Source organism: Coturnix japonica, chromosome 1, assembly GCF_001577835.2.
Source record: "Coturnix japonica isolate 7356 chromosome 1, Coturnix japonica 2.1, whole genome shotgun sequence".
In the NCBI taxonomy this organism is placed as follows: domain Eukaryota; kingdom Metazoa; phylum Chordata; class Aves; order Galliformes; family Phasianidae; genus Coturnix; species Coturnix japonica.
In genome coordinates, this window is record NC_029516.1 from 49158270 (window position 1) to 49174557 (window position 16288).

The following is a 16288-nucleotide window of genomic DNA, read 5'->3' on the forward strand; positions in this document are numbered from 1 at the left end:
ATCTTCAGGGCAAAAGTCACACCTTCCTTGGACAATGCATAAAATATAAGTCCTTGGGTTTGCTTCGAATCCCTGGATGCTGTCATGATAAACAGATCCCCTCATAAGACTGTTTTTTCAAGGACAGATCTCACTGTGGTCAAAGCAAGAAAAGCAAAGGGCAGGTGCGAAGGCTGCATGGTAACCCCACAACTTACAACAGGAAACATTCCCACTGAGCAAAGGGATACACAAGAAATAAGGGGAAACAGGCCTCCCTGTCAGCAAATTGCTGGAGCCAGAAATACCTTCAAAGGGACGGAAATGGATGCAGATCGCTTTCCATAAGCCGCCCCCGAGTCTGTCTGGCTACCTGCATGGAGCTGACAGTCGGGGAAAGCCTCAGCAGCAGTCCTGAAGGGAAGGCAGGAGCCCAGCGAGAGCTGCCCATGTGTTTTACAGGCAGCAGTCAGTAACGCCTCATTTCAGGAATCCAGAAAGGGTCTGCTGAGAACTCCTCAGGGCAGTGATCCAGGCCCTACCAAGGTGCACACAGTGCTGTTCTGCACACTCCTGGTGTCCAGGCAGTACAAGACAGACCACAGCAGCTCCGGGCCCTCCCCTGCCCTGTAGCGGAGCACACTGCTGTCAGCATGAGAACGTCCCATCTGCACACCATTAAAGTGCCCTGTGCCTCGTGACTGTGCAGCCTCTGCACTGCAGCTTAGTCTTTGAGGTATGGCAAATAGCCACAATTGCCCGAATATCAGCCAAAATAGCTCAGTGGATTGGATTTGTCAGGATATTTCTTTCAACATCAGACTCCTGGTCTTATATAAACATCACTTTTACCAACACTGCAACTTAGTATCTACCAAGAAAGCCTGAGCTGTGTGGCTGCTGACCCCAAAATCTGCTGGGAACCCAGTGCTGAGGCTTTCACTCCTGCTGCTCAGCTGAGCCCACCAACCCCTTGTCACAGGGCCAACACCAGCTCCATGCCAGACCGCCCTTACTACCAAAGCACTGAGCTAACAGCACCTCTCCTCTCTCATTTCACTAAATTGAGCCGGGGAAGGCTCTTTACACCTCGCTCCAAAGCAGAGAAACTTTCTGCCAAGGATGACCCCAGAGAGAGATGGCAGAAGCCTTGAGAAAGGTTACCCTACCTCCTCCTCCTCCTTTCAGTGCACAGCCGTGGCCATACATAATTCCCTTGGCTCCGTGCCCAGCTGCAGGGAGCACAAGCAAAGGCGGCTGCCATTAGCGCCAAGGGGAGAGCGATGCCTAGCTCTGCCCTTTCTTTTCCTGCCGGCACCAAGAGCTGGGAAGCTGGGACTCATCCTCTTCCCTTGACAGCAGGGAACTGGCAGCAGCCATCTTTAGCCATGTTTACTAAGTAGCAAAAATAAAGTTTTTAGGTGTTGTTTAGAGTAGTTTTCTCATCACCATCCCGATAACTGCATTTACAGCCCTATTCATTGGTAAGGAAGATTACGCTGCAAGCTCTAACATATCTGGAGTAGGGCACCACTACTGTTTAATTATGTGCTGCAACTACTTCAGGTCCTGAATCACACTGGTTCAGCTTGCTGCAGCCTGAGTCTGGCTTTGTCTTTGTGGCCTTGCATTTAAATAGCTGATAGAAATTCTTCAGGCCTGAAAAGATACATGACCTGTCTGGCAGGAAAGAATGAAGAAAACGAACTCTTTTGAGTGAAAATGTCAGGGAGTTTATGGCAAATTTGTCAAATTATTTGGCAGATGACAAAATGTGGCAACACCAACTAACTGTTTAAAGGCTGCATTATCTCAGAAACCAAGGGATGGAAGTGTAAGTAAATAAGTATTCTAAGAAATGCCTTCACTTAATAAATATTTTTACTGCATGTACAAAGATAAAGGTTTTCACAAAGCTTTTAACTGCCAATATTAATAACAGCACCTGCAGGCATTAAAAGAAAATACAACCAGCTTTGCAGAATTTGAAAACACTCCCATTGAGAGCTGATAGCTCCCCCATAAACCTGCCATTAAAAAAAAGAGACAGAAAGAAAGAGAGATAGAGGCAAAGCAACCAAAATCAGGAAAGCCAAAACTACATTTGTCTTACAGAAGTAGTTTCAGAGCTAATAACATTACACCCTGCTGCCGCACAGTGAACCCACTGGGCACAGCTCTGTGCACACCATGCACTCTTGTTCACACTGCTTTGGTGCACAACCCAGCTGCAGAGTCAGAGGGAGGCACCAACAGGTAACCTTTGCTGCCTCTCAGCTGAGGTTTCATTGCACACTGCCAAGGCTGATGTCAGTCATACAAGGCATAGAAAGTTAATAACTTACACAATATGACCAGAGCCCAAGCTTGGCACTTGGACCTTACTAATCAGTCACAGAGTCATGGAGGGTTCAGGTGGTGCTCAAGCAGAAGAGCACATCAGACCTGATAACAACAATAAATCACCAAGACAATATGTGGGAAACCCAAATACCTAGTGGGAGATGCACGTGTCACAAGGTGTATTTGACTACAGTGTTTTCAGTGTATCACACTTCCCCTTCTACCTGGGACTCCTTTCTACTCTGACCCCCAGCACATGCACCCTCAGTTATACCTCCAGCACAGTGGTTTGAGCAATGATCAGTACCAGCTAAAAAGCAACCAGGTAAAATAAATTAATTGATATCCAGTAGTAAACTGTAGTACAGACACATCCTGATAATTCTGCTCTACTGCATTGTGCAGAAACTATTATAATCTTATTAGCAAAGAATACGAATTGGGTGCCTTTAATGGCATTTTGAAGATGCACCTTTAAATACTACATCAACTTTTTTTTGACACTCAGTTGGGAAGGAAGGCCTGGGGACTCCCCAAAACAGAGGAAAGCACATGAGAGCATCTCAGGGACAGGAGCTTCCGTGAGTTATTAGGAAAGAGGAGCAGGCACTGAATCTTAAACAGACCTTTGACAAATCATTTGGACAAATGACCTCCTTCAGAGGTCTTGGAAGACTTCTGAAAGGCCTCTCTCCACAGAGTCTGATTCAAGGTGAGAAATACAGCAGAGCAGCCAGCGTATTGACAGTGCATTTAATGAGATAATTACTCTGCCTTGTTTGCATAATGATTATTGGCTTCAAGTATCTGCAGCCCAGAGGGAAGTTAAAAAAAAATAAATAATAATAATTAAAAAAAATATATGCCCATTTATGTCTACTACATCTGCCTGGCCAATAGCAAAAGCAGCACAAAGGCCACCTGGGCACCACCATGCAGAGTAGAAGAGGAGGTAGACCTGTTCACAGCCAATGTTGGCTCCTGCAGCTGCTGTTCTGCCAAGTCTCAGAGTTTCTGCAGCATGAGGGTCCCTTGCTCTCAGTCTCCTCTGGCCTTTAGAGGTCTCCACATCCCGCTCAGCTCCAGGCAGGATGGCACAGGCAACTGGAGGGGCTGTGTGGAGCAGCTCCAAGGTGAGCACACACCCTGCACCAAGGCCACTGGATGCAGCCCTGGCAGGCAGGCAAGCAGATGTCCTGAAGAGGCACAGAGAGGTTTCATGGAGGGAATGAAACTCTGTAATCACCTAATCTGATCTGCACTTTGCCATACCTCTCAATCCTAAAGTGGAACTAACTGTGCTGGATTTCTCTAGTTATGCCCTATCCTGTGATCTAGATGTGGTCATACGATGGACATAATTTGAATAGCTATTCTTTTAACTGAAGTTCTACTAGGTGAGCACACCTATGTTCTAGAAAGAGACAGAAAAGGTTTTTAGTAATCACAGTATCAGAGCTTGCAGAATTACCAAGTGCTTATTTCACCACAGCCCCTTAAATTGCATGGGAATTCTTTTCATAAGCTTTCAGCTCTAGATCTGTTCCCATACTCCAAACTTTAAAGCAGTTTGTCAGCAAGCATGAAGTTTTACTTCATTCTCTGCACAGGAACTAGTGTTTCTTCTACAAAAGTTTGCTTGTCGCTACCTCTGGAATAAGTCCCTGCTGTTTGTATACCCAGAGTTGTGGTGGACACCCCATCCTTGGAGACATCCATGGTCAGGCTGGAGGGGCTCTGAGCACCCTGATCTACCAGTAGCTGCCCCTGTTTGTTGCATGGATTTGCACTAGATGACCTTTAAAGATCTTTTCCAACTCACAATTCTATGATTCTATGAAGAAACAGAGATGTGCTGTGACCCAGACTACTGCCTGAGCCATGCACCAACTTGGCTGGCACAGCTGCCAATGGTCACTCATTTTTATTCATGGCTGCTGTTTCTTAAGGCAGATGTAGAGAAAAGTAGAAATTACCTGCGAGCAAAAGGATATAAAAACGTGGATAACGTGATTACCAAAGGGCACCTAAGTTGCAGTGGATTTACAAGAGATCCTATTGAGAAATGAATACTCAGAAGTGATGACAGACATAATTTCACAGTTCCTTGTTATGAATATAGATCTTATCATCCCTCTAAGTTATGTATTCATTGTTCTGAGAGGAAAGAGTTTCTCCTCTTTTCCTGCAGCATCTTTGCCTCGTGCCTCAGTATCTAGCTGCTCATCTGACCTAGTGTGTCAAGAGGAAGAGATTTCAACCAGCAGATTTAACAAATAAAAGCGATGCCCGAGATAGCTCAAGGGGCTGACTACTGGACACTGACCTTCCTATTTCTAGTTTGCTAGTTGATGATGCCAGCCAGATGTTACATCTATCACAAAATTGTTTCATATACAATATGGATAACATTCATTTTAGTTCTAAAGAAAACCCTCGGTGCCCTGACACTGTCTCCAAGTAAACGCTGACGTCTACATGGTTCATTGATGCTTTTATTTGTAGAAGTTATATTGCTGAATGTTGTCTTAAACACACTAGCATACAACAAACCCTGTTTTTTTCAAATGAAGCCTATATCTAATAACGCTTCAGTGTCTTGGGTCAATTGGTCACATCAACTTAGAAAACAAATCACAAGTTTAAAACAGTGTCCCTAAGGCAAGAGAGATTAGCTCTTTCTGTCAGGATGAAGATTAGTAGATAATACAGAAATGTGATGCTCATGCTCAGGAAGGTCTGCTCAAGAACCTGATGGCAAATAACTAGAAGCAAGATTCACATGCTGAATCTCCCCTACACCTGGCAGCACAGCACTGCCAGTTGTCCACGTCTGACACTGAGAAGCACAACCCTGCTGGAGTGGTGTGAGGGCTGACTGCAGCAGTGCATTTGGAGGTTTTAAAGAACTACACTGCTTGAATGAAAGCAAAGAAAAATCACCTTCTGAAGCCTCAATCCACTGTAAAAACAAGACCTCATCAAGATCTGCTAGCTTGGTCCCACTACGTTAAAAACAATGTTGTATCTGTAATGTGACAGGGCTTGGCAACTGCTGACTCCCATGAAGGGTGTTAAACTTACGGCATCAACCAAAATCAATCACAACAAGCTATTACAGACAGCTAATCAAACACACAGAGATTTTCTAAGGTTTAGGTTTAAGCAGATGATGTAATCTCCCTTCTCTCCACTGGCAAATGAAAGGTTTGTAAGACCACATCAGGGCTATCTTCCAAACACCATTCCCTTTGATTTCCCCTTTGCTTAGACATTCCCAATTCACAAAACAGCTTCTCTTTGACTGCCAAGGTGGACCTGCCACACAGAGCCTGGTTTCCTTCCTTAGTGCCTCATTTGTTGTCATCAGCTGGCAAGGCACGTATCCTTCAGTTAGCAAGAGCGAGCTGTCATGAACATCAAGCTCCACAAGAAATCATGCCAGTGTCCTCCTCAGTTCTACACAGCCATCTCCTGTTCTTCCAAGAGACCTGCTCCTTGGGGATGACAATGACACATGGCCTTGGTGCAGATGGTAGAGCTGCTACCCTGACAAGCTGCCAGATACCTTGGTGTTCTGTTTGTTAATCTAACTTTATTTTGCGTCCAACAGGGCAAAATGTCGGGCACTCTTGTTGCAGCCTCACTTCTTTTGTTCTCATTTCTTGGCATACAGTTCTCTTGGAACTATTTCAGGGTTAATGGACATTGGTCCAGGGCCTTTACTAAATGTTGGCAGGAATATTTTTGTCTTTTTCATTGCTCTTGTGATTCTGGTGAAGCATAGTCAGATATGCCATGATGTCATAAGAATGTGAAGAATGACTCTTGAATCTCCAGAAACAATTTTGTTTTGTTTTGCCACATCTACTCTCCATGTTGTGATCTTCCTACTAACCAATTTGGTAAAGTACATTAAATAAATAAATAAATGGCACACTGTGTTCAAAGAGGTAAAACAAAAATCACCACAGTTCATCATCATTACCCTCATCTACGTTACATGGGCTGGAAAACTGCATTTTGTGAGACGTTGCCTTCTTGTTACTCTGTATTAAGCAGAAGTTCGGCTAAATGTGACACGTTCATTTAAGTACTACATCCACAGGAGGTAATATTCCTCATTAAGAAGTTACATCCCAGATGCGGGGCAAGACAGTTATGAACCCTAAAATATGGGGTTGCTCTGTGTATTGATTCTGGCCTTTAGGGCAGTGTTTAACCCAAATCAGACAGGTCTCGATAAGTGCTGTGCATTCCTTTCTTTGGGATCACATATATTACAATCATACTACCAGCTAAGCATGTTTGTTAACCAGGAGTAGCCTTTTCCACCTCTCAGTTACATGCCACATGGTATTATCATTCTTTGACAAGTAATTTTCACCAGACCAGAAGTCACTAAACACATTTGGTGTTTTAAGGCCATTCCTCATTTACAGTGAAAGAAATCTCCTTCAGTTCAATTTCAGCCCAGTGGCATTCTCTCACTTTCACCTAAGATCACTTAAGCTAATAACACCAGTACTTGATGAGTTCAGCTTTTCCAGGGCACACAACTTACAGCCAATCTTATCATCAGTAGGATGGTTGCAAATACTGTGTGCTTTCTAAGCACCAACTCTACCTACAATGAAGCATTCTCCATGCTTTCATAGCAGGGAGCAGTACAGATCCACAGTCATTCGGGGTCTGCTGCGTGAAGCCGTATAAATGCTGCCATCTTCTCCAATTTATCCACAGGTTCCTTCCAAGAAAATGCAAATACTCCTCCTTGTTGCCTCCAGTTCTATTATCTCTCACTAGGAAGTACAGGGCTTCTTGATGTACTTCTGCTCCACATTTCATTTATAATTTACATTTCATAATAAAAGTTAATGTTAGGCACACTGGTAACCTCATGAGAAGTCAGCAGAAGTCAGTCTCTGCTCACAAGCTACTTGGGTTAAACATTCCCTTTGCTACCAGGGTCCCTCAGCTCACCAGCATGCATGAGAAGACAGAGAGTCCTCAAATCCTTAACTCAGCTCTGCTTCACTGGTGCACAGGGCTAGAGTCAATTGGCTCAACAGGAAGCCTGTGACTCAGCAAGCAACAGGATCTGCAGTGAGTGTCTGCAAAATGCTTCCCTCTGTCACAGGAGCTGATGGACCCAGCAGCCAAGCCAGCTTGGCACAGAAATGGAAGTACATCGGTAACAAAGAACTGCAAAGGTGGAAAAAAATAATTGTGAGACATAGGTGGAAAGTGCAAGAAACACGGGTTGTGGGGCTTGGGGTGGTAAGAGATGAGGGAGAAGGAGTGTTGTTGGAGAGGAGGTGAAAAAGAAAAGGAAATGAATGAGTAACAAGTTACTCAATGTTAAAAATAAAGGAGGGGAGGAAAGAGAGCAACTACAGAGGAAAATTTTAGAAAATGAGGAGAAAAAGCAGTCAGATCTTGGACTGGGACTACAGGGACTACAGTAAATATTTCTCATAAGACACAGCAACAGGGAAACAGACACTTATGCATAGAGAAAACCTGGGTGTCAGGATGCAATCACTTGTCCAAAAAAGAGTCAGGGACAGAAATACTGTATTCACTGAAGTAAAGGCCACCTTCCCTCACTTAATGCTCATCTATTCCAAATCTAGCAGTTGCTTGCTACTGCCAAAGGATGCAGCCATTACATTACTCACGACCATTTTGTGAGTAAATACAGCTCTAAACAGACAGAAAAAAAATGAGCACTGTTTCTTTCAGCTCTCAAAACGCACCAAGGAAATTAACCAAAAGGACACTGATAAATCGTCATAGTGTACTCCCACAAAGGCTGCTAACTCACAACACTAACCCATGCACCTAGGGCAAGCATTTCATACTATTACATTTACAGCTTAAACATGCTTCCCAGAAAGTCTTCACTCAGTCCCAATGTGTCTAGACTTTCAGATTCACAAGCTTAGCACGAATTTGGTTCCTTCCATGCTGTCTCTTCCATCCCTTTAGAAAGTACTATGAAACTAGACCAGTGCTCTTAAAACCATGAGCCGGCCCTTTCTGAGAAGCCTCCAGTCTTCTCTGAACAATATGCAAAGCAAACTCAGGGAGGGAACATGAGAAAAAAGAGAACTCTTCTTTCCTCCTCCTCCTCTTTTTTTTTTTTTTGTTTTTTTTTTGCCTAAGACTCACCAAAACAAGAGTCTAGTATTGAATATTCAGCACTGAATACTAACTGCTCAATAGATGGTCTGTTTGCAGAGCTCAAAGTGGAAATGACTCAGCAAGGAGAAGAGGTGAACACGCTGCTCTATCCATGTGATTAAAATGCTCTGCAAAAGCAGTCCTCCCCAGTTCTCCCCACCTCTATTCAATGGAGGCCATTTGCTGCCCCTACCACAACTCATTAAAAAAAATGTTTGCATTAGAGGGGCCCCTGCACAAGTATTGTCCCCATGGCTCTGAGCTTAGGATAGGAATGTTAGCTCTGATGGTGGAAAACCTGCGCTAGCCAGCCTGTGCCACCAGTGGTACCTCTTAATGCTCTACTCAGGAGAAGGGGGAAACAGAAGGTATACCTGCTCTCCACCTGCAGGAGACATGGAGTGAATTTCTCTGGCAGCTGCAGTGCTCTGCAGCAGGTCTTGGAGGTCTCTTTTCAGGGCTCCTCCCCAAAGACAGCATCCATTCCCACCCCTGACCTTGAAGCCCAGAAGAAGCAGCCTTTAATGGGTGCTGCACACATGCCACAGTCCTGCTGTACTTACTGCAAGAACTCCTACTTCAGTTCTCATGTCACTTTCTCCTCCTATGAGATGTTCATCCCACACACATCAGGCATGCCTGCTGCTAGGTCTGATGTGCAGAGGCCTGGAGCTGAAGCACCATGCCAAGGGCAAGGAAAGGAGAAGCCTGCTGCATCTAGCTATGGCATGAGCCAGTGTTCCTGAAGGAAGCACCATCCCTGGAGGCATTCAAGGCCAGTTTGGATGGGGCCTTGGTCAGTCTGGTGAGTGGAAGCCCTGCACAGAAGGCAGTCATTAGGTTGGAATTAGGCAGGCTTTAAGGTCCCTTTCAACCCACACCATTTTATTACTCTATGAAAGCCCACCACACAAGCAGGAAACTCTTCTCACAGAGTGGCAGGTCATAATAGGCCCAGGCATATGGCACCTGCAGAGCAGGTCCACATTTGCTTGCACCACATTTTTATGCCTATATCAGGTCACTATCACTTGAGGAGAAGCCAGGGATTTTGCTTCATTGGGTTGGATTTCACTTTCCTCTGAGCATTAGAGATGGAAGCAGGATGCCTAGAGGCTATACCAGAAAACGCTGACATTAAATACTCATTTGCTTAATTAGGACATCCTGCCTTACGTGCAAAAACGGAATGTCAGATAAGGTAGAAATCACATAAGACAGTTTCTTATGATTCTTTTTTTTCCTCTGAAGGATAAGGTTGGGCCTGCTTCCTATGACCACCCTGGAATTTTATTCAATGAATGACCTGCTTCTGCAAGATCCTACAACGTTAGAAAAAACACACCTTTCCTGCTGGTCCTCTGACATGGGGTAGCTTTCAGTCTCATATGAAAGCATCATGGGTTGAGGAAAATATAATACATGGGGCCTTTGGAGTGAGGTAAACATCGCTGCCACCAGGGAGAACCAGAACCCAGGACACAGGGGTTTCACACAGTGCTGGATGCCACCAGCTCGTGAGTCCCCATCAGCGAAATGGTCTCTTGTCTGTGCTACCCTTTCTCAGCTACCACTGAGGGTGTTTTGGCACTCTGATTTAACCCATTACCATTGCACTTAGTTTTGTCCATATTACATTTCTCTCCCCACTATTTTCTAATTTCCTTTGCTATAGTATATATATATATTAACCTCTTTACAAATTTTGCACAAGCCAGGAGAACATAAAGCTCATTCCTGCTGCAGAGAAAACAGTAAGTACACCGTCTAGTTGACTCAGCAGTCTCACGTGCACGCTTACACACATGTAAGACATTTTTTCATACAATGAAATGAGTTCTGCTCAATCGAATGCATTTTTAAGTCTTGTCCCAAGTAGCCAAGCCAGTGAAAATAGCTACACAGAAGAAAACAGGATAAAGAGAGCCTGAGAGTAATTCTCTAAGCAGGGAAAGATTTAGAAGAGAAGAAAGCAAAGCCGAGCAACAGGTAGTAGTTTTATGTCTAGAGACAGCATTCCAGAAAATGACAAGAGTTTTTAACAGCCTAAACTTGCAGTCCTTACTACCAAGGCAAATCTCTTTTTCTTCTGGATACAACCTCAACAAGTAAATGAAGATCCCCAAAGAAAAGGATTTTGTATTTCTAAGCATGTGAGTTCAAACTATAGGGCTCACGGGCAGCAGGAATTTTACAGAACGCTAACCGCTGCATGCCTAGAAAACCTGAGAAGTCCCATTATACATCTCTGGTCTGCCACTCTCAAGCTATCACCTCGAACTCCTCGTGCTGTACATTTCAGAAAACTTCTACAAACTGATCCAGCTGTTGAAAATGCACTGTTTCCCATTACCATAATATTTGAGATTCTGAGGAAAAAAATAAAAAAAGCTCAGGATAAGCCGCTTATTAATTGTGAACCTGTCATTCATTAGCTGTGAATCACCCACTTGGTCGCTGTAACAAATTCCATTTCAGAGAAATTAAGTTCACTTACCGATAAAAGGGAACAACGTGCTTAGCTGGAGCTGAAGGAAAAGAGACAGCGCTGAGCCCTGCATTTCAGCCTTGAAACAATTTAAGATGCAAACGAGCTTTTCCTTCGTTACTGGATGCAGCGAGAGCCAAGGTCCTATTTAACCCTCTCCACCTTTCCTGATTAAAAGTTTATCAGAAAGGGAAGACTGGGTCAAAAGTACTTCTAACCTATCATTTACACATGGAGAACACAGAAACAGGGCTCCCGCTGCAAGCTCTGCCACTTACTAAGCCCCATCTCTAGCACTGGCTAGCATTTTGCAGCTAATAAACTGTTTCTTTCTTCCTGCTTGCCTCCTGGGAGAAAATAAACGGGAAGGAAGGCAGCCCAGGACTGCTATTTATGCATGTGAAATAGAGGCAATTAAGTTATTACACATTTGCTGCCATTAGGAGGGATGTTATGAGCTGACCCTGCACACCTGCCCTTTGGGGCAGCCACACAGGGACTTTCAACAGGTGCTTCCCTCGGGGAGGAATTGCAGCATCGGGATCTCCGACAGCAAATTGTATCACAGCTTTAAACACAAAAACTTCCACACGTATGCACAAGTGTGCAGGATCTCACAGACATGCGTGAGCATGTTTTAACGCAAACATAGTAAAAAGCTTACGGAGGTCTCCACTGCCTTCATCAACACCACATTCTCTTCCTGCTCTTGCTATCTATGGGATCGCTCAGCCATCAAATACCCTTTATGCTATCCATCCTCCTAACCCGAGTGTCAGCAATGCGATCGCTTCGGCCGCCGGGCTGCTGGGCTCCAGCAGGGCCGGATCGTACGGGGCATTCATTTCCAGACACAATGAAACCAATGGAAAATCCAGTGCAGATGCGGGGAAACAGACAAGCGGGTGAACTCGGAAAATTCACAGACCTCCAGGCTCACGGAATTGTGAGCTAATTATTTGGACTTTAATGTCACATCAAGTATCCCCCAAAGGACTGACCCTATATTTGTATTGGTTACACGACAGCCTGCTGTGGCTCTCAAGGCTTTGTAACAAAGCCCCACACCCTGGCTGTATTTAAGGCCGCCTCTTCAAAAGTCCCTATCTGAAGAGGCACTAATGTTTCTCCACCACACGCAGCCCGGTGCTCCCACGATGTCATCTATTTTACTGTGGCAAAACCCTACATACTGAAATGGCATCCCAGGGGATGCGCCCCTTCCTACTGCTCCAACTTGCATAACACTTGTAAACTAAGCTCAAAAAACACAAAAGCACTTCCATTTGGAGACGCTGCTGATTGCATGAGTGTGCAAACCTTCTTCCTTGGTGACAGCACCAGTGGCTGGAAAGCAGCCTGGTTTTCCACCAGCAAACAAGCTGACAATGCTGATGGGAGCACCGAGCTGTGCTTGAGGGCAGCGTCACAGTGACTTTCTGTGGGACAGCTCTAATGTCCAGCGCAGGGATCTCACAGCACACAGCGATCTCCTCTCACCACTTCCAGAAGTGTGGGGCCATTGGGACTGTGGGGCTCTCAGTGCAGTCCCACGGGCAAAAGTTTCATCTGCCTGAAGCCAGAGCCCCTTCTTTAATGAAGCTTTCACCCAAATAAAATCTTGAGGGCTTTGAGCTCTAAACTGTGACTTAAGTAAATGAAATAATTTCCTGCAGCTGTCCGGCTATTCTTATGTAAAATCTGGTTTCAGTTCTTCCTTTTCATCCCTTTACGGAGCTTTCCTTTAAGGCAGGTAAAGAGCAGACAGACTATGGAGCAGTGAAAGTCCCGCAATTCTCCCTCCTGCTGTATTTTAGAATTCAGATGGGTAAACTGTAAAATCATCCCCCTGTCAGACTTCGAAGGCAAACTTCTTTACTCGAGAGAATTCCTGCCAGCTCACAAAGCCCTACAAAGCCCCTCAGCCTGCCCAGCGTCTGGAATGCACCCTCAGTAGCAGGGAGCAGCTCAGCACTGGGATGGCCGTGAGCTGTGGCCCTGCTCCTGCTGCCAAGGAGTGGGCCTGGCCACAGCGAGCAGGAAACAAAACAGTTTTGCTGCATTTTGTTTTGTTCCATTTCTTTCATGTTAAACTGCCTAAGATGTGAAAGCACATGAGAGAAACAGCCAGGTTCAGTTACATTAAGAACTGGCAGTGTTTCTGCTGTGCCTTTGCATCGTATCGAGTTTAGAATTCAAACCAACTGAAGGATCATCAGCAGGTGACAGACTCTGTAGGCAAATTGCAGAGCAGCAAATAACTTGTTTTCATTTTCTGGAACAAACACAGATTGCAGTTTGGGTTGCCTGAGAGCTCGTAAGGAAACAAAAACAACAGCAACTTCCTCTTTATCTAATAGTAAACCGCGCTGCGACCAGTGAATCAAACAATTTTCAGCAGCAAAAGAAACCACTCATTTGGATAAAAAAGAAAGCAAAAATAAAAGTCAGACCTCAGGCTGCATGCTTCAGTGTTACAGATGTGTTCTAAACTGTCCCAACTGCTTTTCCTGCCATCTCTGAACCTTCCACTACCAGCATCGGTGATTTCATGAACCAAACCGAACGATGAAGGCCATTCATTACCTTCTGCCAGTGCTGGGTGCTGGGTCCCGTTGCAGCGGCAGGCCGATGGCCGCCCAGCACTGTGCTGGTGCGCTGCAGGAGGGACCTGCAGCACGGAGCTCTCCGAGGGCCTCATCCCATCCTCCCGACAGCGCTGTAGGGCTCTCAGCTGAGTTCATGGGCTTTGGGACTGCTCGCGAGGCGAGGCTCTATGTCCCATCCAGGCAGCACTCTGAAACCAGAGGTGCCCCTTCCCGGCTATGGAGTACGGAGCCTCTGCCCGATGGGCACGGGACATTATGAATTATTATTATTATTTCGAGATAAAGCATTAGGGAGAAATTAAAACACAAGGGATTTTTTTTGTTTTTTTTTTTTCCGATGAAGCCATATTTCTCCGCGATGCAAAAGGATCTTTACATAACAACTGCAACTCGGGAGAAAAGCTAATTGGATTAAGTCCTCTGAAAGGGAGGTTAAGGTGTCTGAATGAGACAACCGCAAAGCCCCACTTCTTTTGCCATCTGTTTAGCAAGACTAAAGCGTTTTCTGATTAATATTATCTTAATCAATCATGCTGCCATTTACTACAGCCGCGCTGAACTCAAGGAACGGACAGTACGGAGTCTCTGCCCGAGGACGGGCGATGCCGAGCGCAGGGCTAGGGCACATATTGACTGCTCTGGTTTTTCGCTTTGGTTGTCGGTTCGGGCTGCGGTTGTTCCTCCTAAAGGCCCGTTCCTGCCGACAACGAGAACCCGCCCGCGATGCGCTCAGCGCCGTCCCGGCAGCAGCGGAGCGAAGCGGGACAGCTCCATCCGACGCCCGTAACTCGCTCACGGGAGGGACCCGAGCGCAGTTACCCGCGGAGCACTTTCTCCTCTCAACACCGTCGGGATATCGGCCGGGACTGAGGGCTGCAAATGCCCCGGGATCCCCCGGGGAGCCGCGGGGAGGCCGGGGCCGTCCCGCAGAGCCGTCGGGGAGGCGCGGGGAAACCGATCCGCTACGGGGCTGCGAGTCCCGGAGACTCTGCCCAAGGAGGGAGGGAAAGAGAGAAGGAGGAGGGCTCGTGTGCTGGCGCCGGTCAGATAAATTCAAGCTGCAAAGGTTGTTTTGCCGGTGCCCGGACTCCGGAGGGTTTCGGCCGCAGGGAGACGGCGGGGGCCGTGGGGGCGGCAGGGCCCGGCTGACAGCCTCAGGGGGAACGCGTGGCCCTGGGCCCTGCCCGCGGGCAGCGCCCGGCCCGGCTCCGCCGCACCGCCGTGCCGAGTCGGGCCGCGCCTGGCGGCAGCGGCGGCCGTCGAGACGCGGGTTGCGGCCCTCGGGGAGAGAGAGCATCCCTTCGTCCCGCTCCTGTTCCGGCTTCTCCCCTCCTTGGGAGGCGTGAGTGAACGGGCTGAATGGCCGGGAGTTCGGGGACCGAGAGTCCCCAGAGTTCTCCCCTTCGAGGCGCTGCCAGTCGGACAAGCCGAGCACCTCTCAACCAACTTCCCCCAATAAACCTCTCCGAAAGGCTCCCAGCAAACCTAAAGCCTATAAGTAGAAGCAGCAAGGGAACGAGTTTGGCGGCCGGTAGCCCGGGGAGCAGAAAGGGAAATAGAAAGAAAAAAAGAAAAGAAAAAAGAAAAAAAAGAAAGGGAAAAGCCCAGCGCTGAGTCGCTTCGGCAGCGCAACCCCGGGGCTGCAGCGTCACGTCGGGAAGTGCTGCCCGGGGGGCGAGGGGAGGGAGGAAGGGGGCACTTACCTGTGGAGTCCATATCGGGTTCCTCCAGCAACCCACAATGCATACTCTTCCCATGGACGGGACGGGAGCCCCAAGGTGCCGGGGTGTGCAGAGCCCCAGCTCGGGGGTGCGCGGAGAGAGGGGAGAGGGAGCGGGGCGGGAGGGAGGGCAGCGACGGCTCGTGGGGAGGGGGAGCGCGGGAGAGGGGGACACTCCGTAATCCAGCAGGGCAAAGCCAGACCCGTCAAAATGTTTGCGGATGTTTCATGGGAAAAAGCATCATTTTATAGAAGCCCTGATGGGAGAAATGTCATTGATAGGCCAGCCAGCCTGATGAATGGCTGCTACTCAGATGGGGATGTGGCAAGGCTCAATGTGAAGCCCATTGTGATGCTGTTTTGAATAAGAAAAGCTTTCCTCCAAAAAGGGGGGCCTTAGATCTACGCAATCCCAACACTTCGACTTCCCTCTTCTATTAGAGCATTAGAAACGTTTTTCTTATTTAAAGTTCCAGCGGCCTTTCCACTCCTCCCTTCCCCCCGGCCCCCACCCAGCTCCTTTTGGCTCATTACAGCCCCGGATCAAAATCGCCTCCGATCTTCCAACGGGCTCGGGGCTGCTGCGCTCCTCGGGGCGCGGCCGGGCGATCGGCGCCCGCTCCCCTCCTCCTCGGCTTCCTCGTGTCTTCCCCGACGCCCCTCATGGGGCGGGGGCGAGGGGGGGTTAAGCAAAAAGGGCGACGTGTGTGGGTAGCGAAGGAGCCGGGGGGAGAGGATGTCAGCGTCCCGCCGGGCGGTGCCGGGGTAGCTCCGGGCCGGGGCTTCGCGTCCCCGGAGGGAAGAGCACGGGGAGCAGCCGGGCACGCGGGAGTCGGAGCTTCTCCTCGAGGGAGCGGGGATCCGTCCCGCTTCGGGGTCAGGGAGGAGAGGCTGGGAAAAGTTGGTGATTGTGCAGGCGGCTGTGTGTGCTGGAAGTGGAAGTAAAAGTGCAAAGCTGGGGCT

At 47.5% G+C, this 16288-nt stretch overlaps 1 protein-coding gene across 4 annotated transcripts in view; it reads right to left on the reverse strand.

The window, feature by feature from the left end:
• The window catches only part of RFX4 (regulatory factor X4), an 80588-nt gene extending 64769 nt beyond the window's left edge, over positions 1-15819 (reverse strand). Inside the window, exon 1 of one of the 4 annotated variants that reach the window (XM_015864007.2) lies at positions 15309-15819. In XM_015864007.2, the coding sequence (XP_015719493.1) occupies positions 15309-15351 (43 nt within the window). In that variant the 5' untranslated portion in view covers positions 15352-15819. Of the gene's footprint in view, positions 1-11005; positions 11205-15308 lie in introns of those variants that run through there. The other 3 variants (XM_032445122.1, XM_015863999.2, XM_015863989.2) reach the window with 3 other exon arrangements.
• Between the last annotated feature and the right edge of the window lie 469 nt (positions 15820-16288).